The sequence below is a fragment of the Quercus suber genome, unplaced genomic scaffold (genome assembly GCF_002906115.3).
Source record: "Quercus suber isolate HL8 unplaced genomic scaffold, Cork oak 2.0 scaffold_274, whole genome shotgun sequence".
Taxonomy (NCBI): Eukaryota; Viridiplantae; Streptophyta; class Magnoliopsida; order Fagales; family Fagaceae; genus Quercus; species Quercus suber.
The window spans coordinates 714,989-730,728 of NW_027069730.1; the positions used below are offsets into that span (position 1 = coordinate 714,989).

At 36.9% G+C, this 15,740-nt stretch overlaps 1 protein-coding gene across 1 annotated transcript; it reads right to left on the reverse strand.

Annotated features, from left to right (window-relative positions):
* Nucleotides 1–7,821: 7,821 nt before the first annotated feature.
* Nucleotides 7,822–9,816, reverse strand: LOC112004432 (probable inactive poly [ADP-ribose] polymerase SRO2). The gene is made up of 4 exons (XM_024036684.2): nt 8,775–9,816; nt 8,310–8,533; nt 8,094–8,206; nt 7,822–7,973 (listed from the first exon to the last, which is right to left on the reverse strand). The coding sequence occupies exons 1-4, from the start codon at nt 9,737–9,739 to the stop codon at nt 7,836–7,838; spliced, it is 1,440 nt and encodes a 479-aa protein (XP_023892452.2). The 5' UTR covers nt 9,740–9,816; the 3' UTR covers nt 7,822–7,835.
* Between the last annotated feature and the right edge of the window lie 5,924 nt (nt 9,817–15,740).

Here is a 15,740-nt window from a genome sequence, read left to right on the forward strand (position 1 = left end):
TTTGTGTGTGGGCTGGGCCGGCTCAGTTGGACTTTGTAGTTAAGCTCCTTTGGGCTTGGTTATCACTACAAAATGAAGAGTTTTGCCATGGGTGATATTCATAGGCTTTTGTGGTTAGTTGATTATGGAAAAATAAGCATAGTCCCCATAAATTTTGTGAAAGAAATATTTTTTGAGAGATGAGCAATTTATATTTCCCACGAGTGAGGGATTTAGTATATGTAAAACAAGTGTTAAAATAATACTTGATTTTGTAAATATGTGCCAAAATAGCATTTGGGCTTCATGAAATAATTGTCAAATTAACATTTGGGCTTTGTAAAATAGGTGTCAAATATTAATGTTTGGGCTTTGTAAAATAGTTGCCAAATTAATATTTAGGCTTTGTAAAATAAGTGCCAAATTAGCATTTGAGCTTTAAAAATAAGTGTCAAATTAGCATTTGGGTTTTATGAAAATAGGTGCCAAATTAGCGTTTGGGCTTTGTAGGATTTTGTAAAAATATTGCCATATCATAACGGGTTTTAGAGATGCTGCATCGTAGCGGACTTTAGAGATGTCACATCGAAGCGGGCTTTTAGAAATGCCACATCGTAGCGGGCTTTAGAGATGCTGCATCATAGTGGGCTTTAGAGATGCCGCATCGTAGCGGATTTTAGAGATGTCGCATCGTAGCGGGTTTAAAAGATGCCGCATTGTAGCAGACTTTGTAAAAAGGTTTTGTTGGGCTTTTGGGCTTTGCCCACAAGTTAAATGATTTTGGGTTTTTTTTATGGAGATAGCATAATTTTGTAGCCCTATTTTGGTAGTAAGGTGATAAGTATTATTTGTGGAAAATCTAAGTTGGATAATATGTGGGATACAATGGGTAATATTTGTGAGAGGGACCAAGGTAATTTATGGAGCTTTATATAGGAAATATTTGTGAGAGCCTAATAACGTGGAGAATATTTGAGTAATATGTGGGAAATATTTATGTGGGTTCAAAATAATTTATAGGCTTGTGTGGGTATTTTTTGTGAGTGGGCTAATGAAATTAAGGCTCGAAAATTTGTACCTCAACAATGAGCTATACAAATGACATTGTTGGTTTTTTTTTTTTTTTTTTTAAATGAAAATCTTAGTTAGTGTATTGATCTAGAAAAGTTTCATGAAATAATAAATTTTTTTATATACATTTTTGTACCTTGTGAATTCCCCCCTTCTTGAGGGTTGGGTGCTTGGCTAATGCTAACCTCTACCTTAGATTGGAGGCTAAATTAGTGTGAGCCAACTGGATTTTAGGCTTAAAAGAAAATTTTTTTGATTGAGTTTATATATATATATATATATATAACAATGAAAGAGGGAGAGTTGAATCATGGATATCTCTTTTAGAAAGAGTAGGAGGTATCAATTTAGCTATAAGGCTCTAACANATGGGGTTCTTCCTAGATTTTGTTTCATTTGGAGGATTTAGAAATGCTTTTGTCATTTTATATCTTACACCTCAAAAAAAGAAAAGAAAAGGAAAAAAAAAAAAAAAAACTTTTGTCATGGTCTATTGAATAGTAGATTACATGCTAGGATTAGAAAGCAAAGACTCAACCATATGAAAGAACAAAACACTAGTTTGTAGTTTTTTTTTTCCATTTTTTTTTTTTTTGGTATTGAAGCACCTCACCATACAATGGGCCAACTATAAGTTCAAAAAAAAAGTTTTAAGTTTCATAGTTTGGAGCTAATGTTGTTTGGGTGTTTCTACTACTATTTAAATCAATTGAATAGAATGTTCGGCATTGTGGTTCAGATGTGCAGTGTAAATTTTTTTTTATTTAAATTTTTGTAGGTTCTGTTGTTGTTTTGTATTCTTTTGGTTTTGTAATTCTGCATTGGTGGCTATCCTTAGGGCCTAGGGGTGGGAGTGTGGTAAGAAGTAGAGGTGGTTAGTTCATGAGTTTGTTGTGAAGAACTAACGAATGCAAACATTTACTTAGGTCCACTATGTAGGATGTGGATTTTAATCTAGATATGAAAAAAAAAAAAAAAAAAAAGAAGTGATTTTTTTTGGGAAATCCTAAAAAGTATCCTAGGTTGTGAATGATTTTGAATACATTTTTGAAGTTGAACTTGAGCTTGGTGAGGAAGGCATTCTTGTGCACCATAGTGAAGTGCACATGAGCTTCCTAGTGTGGAGGAGATGAGGATGGAGGGCTTGGTCATCCATTGAGAATGTTGAGAAGACCTTTGCAACTATCAAGGTCTTGAAGCATATCGGTCCCTCTCCTGCTACCAAAAAAGTCAAGGATAGCTACTCGATTTGTGCCGATAAGGGTAAGATGTGCAACCACCCTTGCATCAATCGCAAGGGCCTACTAAATGTTTATGAAAAGTTGAAAACTAAGGAGGCTAAGCTTGTGAAGGCCTTTTGGAGCATTCTCGGAATTGATATTGTCAACGTGGGAGGCTGAATTTATTGAACTGTGCTTTAGGAAAACACCTTGTGGGGGTTGTCATGTGGATCAAGTTGGTTGTGGAGAACCTAGACTCAATCAGTTGATCTATAGGTCATTTGAGAAGAGCACAAAGGTTGAAGATGATGATGGTGTGGACAGCAAATTGGACCTATCAATGCTAATTGATTTTTTTTTTTTTTAATAAGTTACTAATTGATTTTGTTGGATCTGATTGATTGTGATTGAAGCTTATTGATAATAATTGATGCTATTATAGAGGGTGTTTTTTAATATGATGTTATCTCATTGTGATTTTATTTTATTTTCATTTTTGATGTAATTTGGGGACTCTTTTTAAAGGGCTCTAAAGTTCAAGCAAGCCCATGTACTAAGTCCTAGGTTGTTATAATGCTTAATGTTGATTCCATGCAACCTTAGGTGTTGATTCCTAGCTAACCCTGTCCTCGTCCCATCCCTTTACTGGGGTGAGCTACGGTGGATCTGTGTAGGTCTCATGAGCTGTAGATATTGAACATCAACTTTAAGCATTGGAAATATCTCTAGTTCTTATTTAGAAACTAGTGTTCTTTTTTTAAAATATATATAAGTCCGGTTAATGTATGCCTTTGGGGCATACATTAATCATCAATTTTAAGAAATTTTTTATGGAGAATTGAAAAGTTAGTCATTTTTTCATTTTCCCTGAATAAGTTTTCCTAAAATGGTTTATTAATGGATGCTCAAAGGGCATACATCAGTAAAACCCTATATATGCATGTGTGTGTATAAAGTAATAATGATTCATTGAAAATAAATTGAACAACGAAAGATGTATGGAGGTTTCTCTCACCCCAAATGGTCTACATCACCCAGTGAGGCAGCATAACAACAAAACCGTAGTTCCAAAATTTGGGGTACGGGTTTATGGCATTTGTCTTCCAAAGCTCCCCTTTCTAGCATGCCAATAACTCCACCACCCTCCTCAGCAGAAGCCGTTGCACTCCAAAAAGACAAAAAAACTCATGACCCTAAATTGTACACATAGTTACAACGAAGTAATAAATGCTAAGTTGTCTCCCCATTATGCATATTGTAAGGACATGTTTTATAGCCCCCAAACCCAAGATGTATAGGATGTTGGCCCAGTGAGCCCAATATAATAAATTTGTAGAGAGTGGATTAAAAGAACTAGGCACTAATGAATTTGACAACGACTAGTATGGATGTAAAATATGATTAAGCAAGAACAAGGGATATAGAGCTGAATAAATTCAATGCCTCTTCTCTATTCCCCCCCCCCCCTCCCCCCCCCCCCCCCCACACCCCTCTCATGGGGTCTCTTACATTATATATCTCCTTTTAGACCATCTTGACCCTACACTTGTAGATCATTTGAGCCCTTACGTGAGTGCTTGTCCCATTAGACATCTTTTTTGGCTTTCTGTGAGTTGTAATAATCAAGGCAACACTGTTCAGAGGTCTTCTCCACATAAATGCGGCCAAAAAAGTAGCTGCAGTGCATTTAATGTGGTGGTAGCAGCTTTTCTTTAGGGTACGTTTGGTACACTGAATAGAAATTACGACAGGAATTGTAATATTTATTACTAGGAATAAAATGTGTTGTAATATAATAACTAAACTTATTCATTAGTTTGGTTGTGAGTTATAACATTAGAATAAAACTTAATATTTATTTTAGGAAATTTTTTTCTCATATAATTTATATTTCCTTAAAAATTGTTACTTTTAAATTTAAAAGAGATATGTGTTATTTTTTATGATTTTTTATTTTTATAATTGTTAGATGTATATGGAAAGTTTGTTTACTTGGAAATATATTAAGTTTTGAAATTATTGCATTTACTAAGGAATAGCTAATGCAACATTTTAAAGAGGAATAGTTATTCATCGTTTTGAAGAATAGCTATTTAGAAGGAGTGATTATTCCTTGTAATAAAAACATAATCAAACTAAAGAATAACTAAATTATAGGAATAATTATTACATTACAACTCCTATTACAATCTACCAAATATGCTCTTAGATATTTGCTCATTAAGTTTTGAGTCTGAACCATTCATTACTGTTCCTTTGTCCTCGGACTAGTCATGCTCTCGGCCAAGGCCTAAGGCCTTATATACAAATTTGGGCCCTTACTCTTACAATAGCCCCTCAAAACTCCGGTTTTTCCCTCTTATTCGAGGAGAAAAAGTGGGGTTTTGATCTCACAATAATTGAGGACTTTAATTTGCTCAAAGCCAGCCATCTGAGGAGCTGGATGTCTGAGGTTCTGTTTTGACACTTAGGCTGCGTTTGAATTGGGCGTAAATCATTTCAGGAAATGGTTTTCCACATTTTCTTCGTGTTTGGCTGTTCCGGAAAATAGAATTTTCCGGAAAATCACTTCCAATTTTCCCTTACACAGCGGAAATCATTTTCAGTACCTATTTTCACTTGAAAGTATTTCCGAAGAGAGAGAGAGAGAGAGAGGAAGAAACGGAGCGACCCATGAACCCAAAGCCAGAGCTGGCGACCACCGCCACGAGTTGTTGACCTACGACCCACCGATCTTCAAACCAGAGCCAGCGACCCACGAACCCAAAGCCTAAAGTGTTTGACCCAGACCCAGATGTTCGACCCATCGCCTTCGACCTTCAACCCACGGCCTTCGACCCAGACCTTCGACGACCTAGACCTTCGACCTAGATCTCGTCGTCGACCTAGACCCAGACGGCGACCCATCGCTCTCTCTTCCTCGATCTCGTCGACGACTTAGTTTTGTTTTTTTCGACGACCTAGACCTTTGACCTAGATCTCGTCGTCGACCTAGACCCAGACGGTGACCCATCGCTCTCTCTTCCTTGATCTCGTTGACGATTTAGTTTTGTTTTTTTTTAAGTTGTCGGAATTTGCTACTGGAATTTGTTATTGAATTGATTGTGATTTTTAAATTTTTTGTAATAAAATTTGTTTGGATGCTGAGAAAATGTGAAAAAATTGTAGGAAAATAACATTTTTCTAATAGAACTAAACACATGAAAATATTTTTCACAACAATTTTCATAATATAACCAAACACTTGAAAATATTTTCATTTTCTGAAAAATAGCATTTTTGGAAAATAGGTATTTTTCGGAAAATATTTTACGAGAACCAAACGGACCCTTAGTGAAAAACCAAAGCATGTGGTCTGAGGATCTAGGTATGTCTGAGGTTCTGTTTAATCACTTCGAAAGATGTCATTGTGTGTTAATTTTCCCAAAACATCTAGTCCGAGGACCTAAGCATGATTAAGGTTCTATTTGAACACTTATAAAGATGTTATAGAGTGTTAATTTTCTCTTAGCATCTAGTCCGAAGACTTAAGCATGACTAAGATTCTGTTTAAGCATTTGTAAAGATGTCATAGTGTTAATTTCCCTTTAGCATTTGGTCTGAGGACTTAGGCATGACTAAGGTTCTGTTTGAACACTTATAAAGATGTCATAGAGTGTAAATTTCCTCTTAGCATCTGGTCTAAGGACCTAAGCATGACTAAGGTTTTGTTCAAGCACTTGTAAAGATGTCATAGTGTTAATTTTCCCTTAGCATCTGGTATGAGGACCTAGGCGTGACTAAGGTTCTGTTTGAACACTTGTAAAGATGTCATGGTGTTAATTTCCCCTTAGCGTCTATTTCGAGGACCTAGGCATGACTAAGGTTCTGTTTAAACACTTGTAGAGATGTCATAGAGTGTTAATTTCCCCTTAGCATCTGGTTCGAGGACCTAAGCATGATTAAGGTTCTGTTTAAGTATTTGTAGAGATGTCATAGTGTTAATTTCTCCTTAGCATCTGGTCCAAGGACCTAGGCATGATTAAGGTTTTATTTAAGTACTTTTAAAGATGTCATAGTGTTAATTTCCCCTTAGCATTTGGTCCGAGGACCTAGACATGACTAAGGTTCTGTTTGAACACTTGCTTAATGGCCCCTGCCTGCTTGAATTTCATAACCTCATCTCTGACAAGATCTGCATGTCTCTTGGATGGGCACCGAGGTGATTGCTTTTTGGGAGTGATGGATGGGTCAATATTTAAATGATGACAGATAAAGTTTGAATTCGCCCCCAAGGCTTTAGCCCCTTGTACAGGTCGAGGTACATAATCTTAGCACCACTACCCTCTCAATCTTGTTCATGCTCACGATCTCTTTCACACTTAAGGTTAAGAAAATCCTCTTGTCATAGAGAACCTGTGGGTTTTGCCCGATGGATCCTATCATAGTCGACCGTTGCACTCACTAATACACAAGTTTTCTCCACAGACAACGCCAATTGCAAGGGCATGTTTTATAGCCCCCAAGCCCAAGATGTATGGGATGTTGGCTTAGTAAGTTTAGTGCAATAAATTTGTAGAAAGTGGATTAAAAGAACTAGGCACTAATGAATTGGACAACGGCTAGTATGGATGTAAAAGATGATTAAGCAAAAACAAGGAACATAGAGCTAAATAAATTCATTGTCCGAGGAGATGAACTCACTGTCCGAGGAGGTCTCCATATAAATTGATTAAACAGAGTAAAAGTGCAATTTAGATTGCTACAGTGCCTCTTCTCTATTCCCCCCACCCCCCAACCCTTCTCGTGAAGGGTCTCTTGCATTATATATCCCATTTTGGACCATCTTGATTTACACTTGTTGATCATTTGAGTCCTTACGTGAGTGTCTGTCTCATCAGATACCTTCTTTGGCTTTTTGTGAGTTGTGGTAACAAAGGTAACATTGTTCAGAAGTCTTCTTCATATAAATGCGGCCAGAAAAGTAACTGTAGTGCATTCAATGCGGTGGTAGCAGCTTTCTTTTAGTTATTTTTGGGTTCCCATTTTTCTTGTACATTTATGGCGCACATCCCTATCATTAGAGCTTACTGGAAAGTCACTTTAATCATTAGGATCTACATCTGATCTATATTTACTCGGACCACCTTCTCATTCGTATCTTGCTCATTAAGTTCTGAGTTTGAACCATTCACTCTCGTTTCTTTGTCCTCAGACTACTCACGCTCTTGACCAAGGCCCAAGGCCTTATATACAAATTTAGGCCCTTACCCCCACACATATGTTTACACATGCAACATCAATCAATAATGGAAATATTTCGCTCTCGAAGATTCTCCATAGTGATGATATGTCCCTAGGCTTTTGTCCATGATAAAAAAGCTACATTTGAAGGAATCTTAACCTTTCAAATGCTTTTATATGAAAAGTCTACAAACTAGTGTTTTGTTCTTTCATATGGTTGAGTCTTTGCTTTCTAATCCTAGCATGTAATCTACTATTCAATAGACCATGACAAAAGTTTTTTTTTTTTTTCCTTTTCTTTTCTTTTTTTGAGGTGTAAGATATAAAATGACAAAAGCATTTCTAAATCCTCCAAATGAAAAAAAATCTAGGAAGAACCCATTCTGAAGTATGAATCTCCTGAATGGTTGACCGCAGCATCTCATCTCCCACAACAGATCTTAACTGTTTTATAAAAACATCTTTAGCCACCTTCCCAGCCTGTTGTAAGCCATAATAATTTTACAAATTAACTTTCTAGTTCTTGCATATCACTTCGCATAAAAAAAAAAACAAAAAGTACTACTATAGTCTTCCCAAAATTGGAAGCCACTTACTTACCTTAAATATGTCATAAAAAGCCATCAACTCCTGAACTTTCGAAGCAGGAAGGGAACTCTTCATCTTTGAAAATAATTGGGAAAATGGATACTTACCGTGTCCTCTCAAGTAGCCTGAAAAATTAACAATACAGTAAAATCAGTTTCCAAAAATGAAAAACAGGTAGTACAAAAATCAAAGCAAAACCAAGAAGATGAAGCCTTCATTCATATATACCTGAAGATTTGAAGCTCACAACACACTCGGGAAGAATATGGCTGTTCATATTGGTACACCATACCACATACCATTTCGGATTCTTAATATCATCCACACCAGTGTCAAAAACCTCACTAGAAGGATGGCATTGCTGAGGCCTCACCCTTTCCACTTTACCCAAAATTACCCTACAAAGTATTAAATGTTTTTCGCCATTATCATCTGCCTCCAATCGCAGAGCACTGAAACAAAACCCAACCCATCAATTCATTAGCCCCAATAATTCTCATTAAATACAACAACAACAAAGCCTTAGTCCCAAAAGCTCGGGTCAGCTAGACTCCACAACAAATTAGTTAAATTCGGTAACATGGAATCTTTTTACTCCGTTCTATTCTATCTGAAGTCATACTCATCAAAGCACCAAAAAGATATAAACTCAAAAATTCAAAAACAGAATATAATCACGTACAGCTAATCTACCTTATATGAGGTAAGTCCACGTGGGACAAATATATACCAGTCCCATTGTTTGGCACTGCAAATCCATGTTTCAAAATCCCCTCCACGCCTTTCGCCGAAGCCCCATACCACGCAAACACAGTATTGGACGTTCCTCGAGTTGCTTTGATCATCTCAATCTGCTTCTCAAAAACTTGTGAGCGAGCTCTCTCCAATGGTCCTGTACGCGTACATTGGTGAATTGCAGTAATAGTAGCACAGTTTTCAAGATCAATCTTCCTAAGCCCTTTAATCAACAAATTGCTATATACAGAGTACTCTCTATCTCCTTGGCTCAAAGGCTTCGCATTCGGCCAACTAGGCGTTAAACACAGCCGTTTCGTTGCACCATCTTCGTCGTCTCGCAGCTTCTTCTTTGACGAAGTGACCTCGGCCTCGTCCTCGTTCGAAATCGATTCGAGTTCCACTCTCTTCCGCTTACCCGAATTCGAATTCGAATTCGAGTTCCCGTCCATGTCAACTCGAATCTCAATCTCGATCTTCGGAATTGCATGATTCTCCTCCTCCTCCTCCTGGGCCTCTTCGTCGACGAAAACTTTGGGGAAAAAGCACTTACCATTCTCATCGATCCAAGCAATGGACCTCTGATTCTCGGTCACGAAATCGATCTGCAACATGCGCAGGAAATCGAAGAGGTATTTGGCTCCTCCAATCGACAAGTCGATTACAGGCTTGCCTTCGGAGAACCCTAATCGAAGACCTCCGAACACTTCGCTCGGGAAATCAATCCACGAACCGGCCTGGTAGAACATGAACCGGGCCGGAGCACCGCTCCGCTTGAAGTTGGAGTGGTTCTGGATCATGAACCGGGTCGAGCAAGAGCTCGACATGGCACAAGAACTCTGGCCCTGAGGAACTCTAACCCTAATCGTTTCCACAATTTTGCTTGCTGCGCCGTCGTTTTGGGCCATCGATTGCGAAGCCATTGGATTCTACGGCCTCAATCAAATAGTGTAGTATATTATGTTGAATGAAAGTTGTAGAATCAACCTATCTGTGCTCGGAAACCCTCTCTTATAGGCGTTCATTTGTGAGCCTGTGAAAGCGACTCTTTTTATAGTGAAGTGCCAAAAAGGGCCCCTCTACTTCTTGCGCAAGTTAAAGTTTTGTCCCTTGAACGGTTATCTTTGAAGGGTATTTTTGGTAGTTTGCAATTATAGATATTTTTTTATTTTTGTGAAGTCCAAGGTTTCGTTTCGTGTTCCAGTCTTGGCGGTGATAGCGATGGCTTACAATTTCTTGCCCGTTAAGTTTTGCCAAGCTAAAATAATTAATGCCACGTCAGTGTGGGCTACGTAATCTCACTGTTTTACTTCGGCCCAAAGAAAGTGTGGGTTGTAACGGAACTAATATATTTAAATGGAGAATACGATGCATTTCATATTTTTTGGGTTTACAAGTCCACCTTTTGACTTTTTTTATGAATGGATGGCTCGGTGCTTGCATATAATTTGCAACTCCTCAATTAAATATTGGTGTCGTTTTTTGTGAAAGAGATATAAAGAACACGTCAGTGTGAGCTACCATGCGAAATCTCTTCTTTTCTTTCCCATGGAAGCAGAACAAAGATGGGGGGTGGGGGGCTTTTAGAATCCAAAGTCCAAACATTAAAAAATGGCTCCACTTGGTACCATTATTTTTCAAGGTAGAGTGGGTGAGAACATACGACACTATAGAGGACACGAATGGAACATTTTTTCTCAAAATGCAATATTTTAGAACATCAATATTTATTGCTAACATTTAAAACACATATTTCTCCAAAGTCCTCTCATGGACACATCCCTTCCTACACCCAAATTCACACCCTACTTCTGTGTCAAATTGTGATTGGATTTCAATATTTTTCATGAGTCCACCTCTAGTATCTAAGCATTATGTGTTAACTTATACACCAATCACAAGCTAACATTGAATTAGGGGCGTGGGAAGGGACATGTCCCTCGCATTTTTCACTTTTCCCATTCTTTCCGATTTTACTTACACATGTAAAGTTGTCTATTAATCCAACCATGGGCAATCAAAAGCAAAATATCTTATTCCCTGTTATAGAAGATCAATAGTATTTTACCTAATAATTAAAAAGGAAAATAAATCGAATTCATAATCCAAATAGGTAGTTAGCATTTATGTCAAAACATAACGAACTTTCAAAGAATAGAAATATGGCATTAAACAATAGCAATGGTGTATTGTCTCACTTGTATCTAATGATTACGTGCATTGGACGTTACACAGACGCGACACATGTTCTAAAATGATTGCGTGTTGGTTTGTATCTCGTTTTGTGTACAAGAGTATCGGATAAAAGTCTTTCTCAATATAGCATTACCTTTATTAATTTGTGGAATTATGATGACTATCATAAGAGTTGGAGTCGAGGGAGGATCATGCAGATAGCATAAGGGCATTGATGGCCCATTGTCATCAAGCTTAGCCAACTCTTCTTCAATGATTGCTATTCTACCATTTTTTATCCCCTTGTTCATCGACTACTTAAAAAATAAAATAAAAAATTCAATGGATTTTTTTGTTGAGAAAAAATTAAATGGAATTACACATGTGTGACGACCGTTGAGTGTTTATTGGGACTATGATTATATATCGCAATGCATATATTATTTAATTTCAAAAGTTTTATAAGATTTGATTTCATTGAAAGATGTAAAAAAGGTTTTTAAATTTCTAAATAGTCATTACTATTGACGAATCACAACAATTTTTTTTTCCTTTTATTCCCAAGCAATTGTTTAATTAATTAGTGAAAAAAAAAAAAAAAAAAATTAGACTAATGACAAGCAAGATCTATTTGGATAGGGGGGAAAAGAGGATGAGTGGAGGGGAGTAAAGTAAAATTAATTGAAAATTGGCTAATTTTGGACAAATTTTTATCTATCATACTCTATTTCACTCTCTCCCATAGGTTTCAGTTAACTCAACTGGTAAAGTTTCTAATAGTTGAATAAGAGATTTGAGATTCAATCTCACTCAATCCAAATAGAGTAGTAGTAGCACCAGCAAATGTCTAATGATAATGAGCAGCAGGGGCCTCACTAGATAACAGTTGGTACTCGGCCTATTTTGAAAGCTTTCCAATCCGGGTCGAAATAACCCGACCCGTTTAGGCAGACATCTATTTTTTTTCACAAAATGGGCCCATCACAATTCCCAGCAGTTTTCTTAGGGATTCCGAACTCACAAAATCGCACTGTTTTTTCGACCAAGAAGAAGCTCAGAAGCTCCATCGAAAATATAAAGAAAACTGATTCGGCTTGATTCTTGGGAATCAAATAATTCTGTGAGTAACTTAAGCTTTTCTAGTTTTGCTTCGTATTACGTGTCCATCCTTTCTCTCTTTCTCTCTCGAAGTTGAAGTTCACTTAGGTTCCGTTTCTGAGAGAGCAGATTAAGATATTTGTGAAATTTCAATTGCTTTTCTTTTCCTGCAATCTTAGCAATTTAGTGCATGTTGTGTAATCTTTAACTGTTTGTAGCATCGCATTTCTCTATTTCTGTTACCTGTTTCCCTTGGAATATTTGGATTTGCAACTCTAATATATAATCCACTACATAATATTTTCACAGTCATGCCTTAGGTTATAGAGCTCTACTCAACTATAAAATTCTAAAATTATCACATGGAGGCAAGTGTTTAAACATCATTAGTAGGCGAATTTCGGTGTGATTGTTTCTTTGATTTCTTGGTAATGCTACGAGTAATTATTAGGTATTCCTCGAGTGCAGCCACGTTGTACACTATACAAATAAACAAAGGTACTTTTTCCGCATTGCCTTTTAAGCTCATGTCATTTTTTTTTTGGTTATATTAAATGGTCTACCTACATTAGCTATAGTTGGGAGTATCTATTAATTTTCCATAAGGCTACTGATTTTACCAAATTTTATTGAACCAAAAACCGGGGAACTCTCTCTATCTTCTCCCTGCGGCTTAAAACAACTCAAGAGATAGAAGAGATGGGTCTAATTCCCTTCACATTACGTGACAGAGCCCACACCCACGAATGAGCTTAGCTCATTTGACAATCTGAGAACATGAATAGCTTTCCAACTAGATCACAGCGACAAGAAGGATTCGATGTCTACTATTAGGAAATCAATAGACCATTGGGGGCTGCAAGTGGGCGATTGAACGGCATTGCTTGCATCTCCTTCTAGGATTAATTTGGTGAAGCTGCAGTCAGTAGCTTTTGAAGTTGTTGGAAGGGCTGCTTTTTGGCTTTTGCCATCAAGGGATTGTCAATATATACCAAGTCTGTATACGCAAAAAGAATCTCACCTGGTGGTCATGACAAAAAGCTGCAATACTTGCTTGGTTGTCTATTAATGCAGCATGAAAATTCACTTTGAGAAACCAGGGAAAGGAGGAGACCAGGCAGAAATTACACCCTACTTATGTCTCAAGTTGTGATTGGTTCAACACTTTTCACATGAGTCCACCTTGGGAACCTAACCATGTTGTGTCAACTTATGCCCCAATCACGAGTTAACACTTAATTAGAGTGTGGGAATGGGATGTGTCCCTCGCATTTTTCATTTTTCCCATTCTTTCCGATTTTATTTACATGTATAAAAGTTATCCATTAGCCCATTCATGGGCAATTAAAAGCAAAATATTGTATTCCCTATTATAGAAGATCAACAATAGTTCACCCAATAATTAAAAAGGAAAAGAAATCAAATTCATAATCCAAATAAGTAGTTAGCATTTATGTCAAAACATAACAAAATTTAAAAAAATAGAGATTTGGGTATTAAATGATAGCAAGGGTGTATTGTGTCTTGCTTGTGTCCAATGCTTATGTACATTGGACATTACACAGATGTGACACATGTTCTAAAATGATCATGTTTTGGTTCATATATTGTTTGGTGCACAAGAGTATTGGACAAAAGTCTTACCCAATATGATCTTATCTTTCTTAATTCTTGGAATTATGATGACTATTACAAAATTTGGAGTTAAGGGAAGATCACAGAGAGAGCCTAAGGGCTTTAATGGCCTTCTGTCATCAAGCTTGGCGGACTCTTCTTCAATGATTGCCTATTCTGCCTTTTTTTATCCCCTTGTTCATTGACTACTTAAAAGGAATTAGATACGTGTGATGGTTATCAAGTATTTAGGATTATGATTATTTATCATAGTGCTTATTATTTAGTTAAAAGAATTTTGATAAGATTTTTTTTTTCATTGAAAGATGTAAATAAGGTATTTAAATTCCTCTTACTAGTTTGGAATATTTACTATTGAGTATTGACAAACAACAAGTACTTTGCCAGCAAATATCTTATGAGCACGCTATACAGAGTGGGCTCACTTGTTATTGTGGCCTCTGTTGAAAGCCTTCCAATTCAGGTTGAAATAATCTGATCCATTTTGTCAGACGTCTTTTACACAAATGGCCCATCACAATTCCCAGCAGTTTCTTAGGGCTTCTGATTTATGAACTCTCACAAATCCCTTCTTTGGTTTCACACGAAGCTTACCTATAATTTCCGAGCACTGTTTTTCGACCAAGAAGCAGCTCAGAAGTTCCATAAAAAATTCAAAGAAACTGATTCGGCTTGATTTTTTGGGAATCAAATAATTCTGTGAGTAACTTAGCTTTCTAGTTTTTCTTCTTCTCACGTCCATCCTCTCTCTCTCTTTCTCTCTCGAAGTTGAAGTTCACTTAGGTTCTGTTTCTGAGAGAATAGATTAAGTTAATTATGAAATCTCAATTGCTTTTCTTTTCCTGCAATCCTAGCAATTTAGTGTTTGTGTAATCTTTAACAGTTTGTAGCATTGCATTCTCTATTTCTGTTACCTGTTTCCCTTCAAATAATTGGATTTGCGACTCTGATATATAATCCACTACATAATATTTTCACAGTCATGCCTTAGGTTATAGAGCTACTAAACTATTAAATTCTAAAATAATGATATGGAGGCAAATGTTTAAACATCCTTAGTAGGCGCATTTCTGTGTGATTGTTCATTGATTCCGTGGTAATGCTATGAGTAATCCTCGAGTACAGCCACGTGGTACTTGATACCAATTAATAAAGTTATTATGTCATTTATTTTTCTGTTTGTAATAAATGGTTTACCTACATCAGCTATACTCTGGGAGTATCTATTAATTTTCCATAATTCTTCCTGGGGCTTAAAACAACTCAAGAGATAGAAGAGATGGGGCTAGCTCCGCACACATTACATGACAGAAGCCCATACACACGAATGGGCTTAGCTCATTTGACCATCTGAGGACATGAATAGCTTTCCAACCAGATCACAACAACAAAAAAGATTTAATGTCTACTATTAGGAAATCGAGGGCTGCAAGTGGAAGATTGAATGACATTGCTTGCATCTCCTTCTAGGATTAATTTGTTGAAGCTGCACTCAGTAGCATTTGAAGTTGTTGAAGGGCTGCTTTGGCTTTTTTCATCAAGGCAATATATTCCAAGTCTGTATACAAAAAGGAATCTCAGACTGTGGTCATGAAAAAAAAAGTTGCAATACTTGCTTGGTTGTCTATTAATGCAGCATGAAAATTCACTTTGAGAAACCAGGGGAAGGAGGAGACCAAGCAGAGAACAAATTCTTTGGAATTAATTTGTAGGGCTAGTTGCATTGGACCAATCTGGGGCTTATTAGCCACTTGTTTGTTCCTTTGAGCGCGATAGTCACTCCACAAGTATAAGTGCTTGTGGGGTGTGGGGGGCAACGGCTGAGGTTTAAGTCTCTAGAAAGGAACTTCACACATATATACACTTAGATTATGCTAAAGTAGGATTTCTATTTTACCTATCAAAAAAAAAAATTTGTTTGTTCCTTTGCATCCAAACTAGAACACAACAAACCGTTGCATACATTGAGAAGTTCCTTGTTTTCTCATATGGCACATTGAGAGTCCTTGGATTCCA

Bases quoted from the DNA above. Each gene is read 5' to 3' on its own strand.
- LOC112004432 (XM_024036684.2), bottom strand. From the start codon at position 9,739: ATGGCTTCGCAATCGATGGCCCAAAACGACGGCGCAGCAAGCAAAATT. The intron at 8,534-8,774 runs GTAGATTAGCTG...GTTTTGTTTCAG, and splicing joins GTGGACTTACCTCATATAAG to TGCTCTGCGATTGGAGGCAG. The intron at 7,974-8,093 runs GTAAGTAAGTGG...GGCTTACAACAG, and splicing joins CTTTTTATGACATATTTAAG to GCTGGGAAGGTGGCTAAAGA.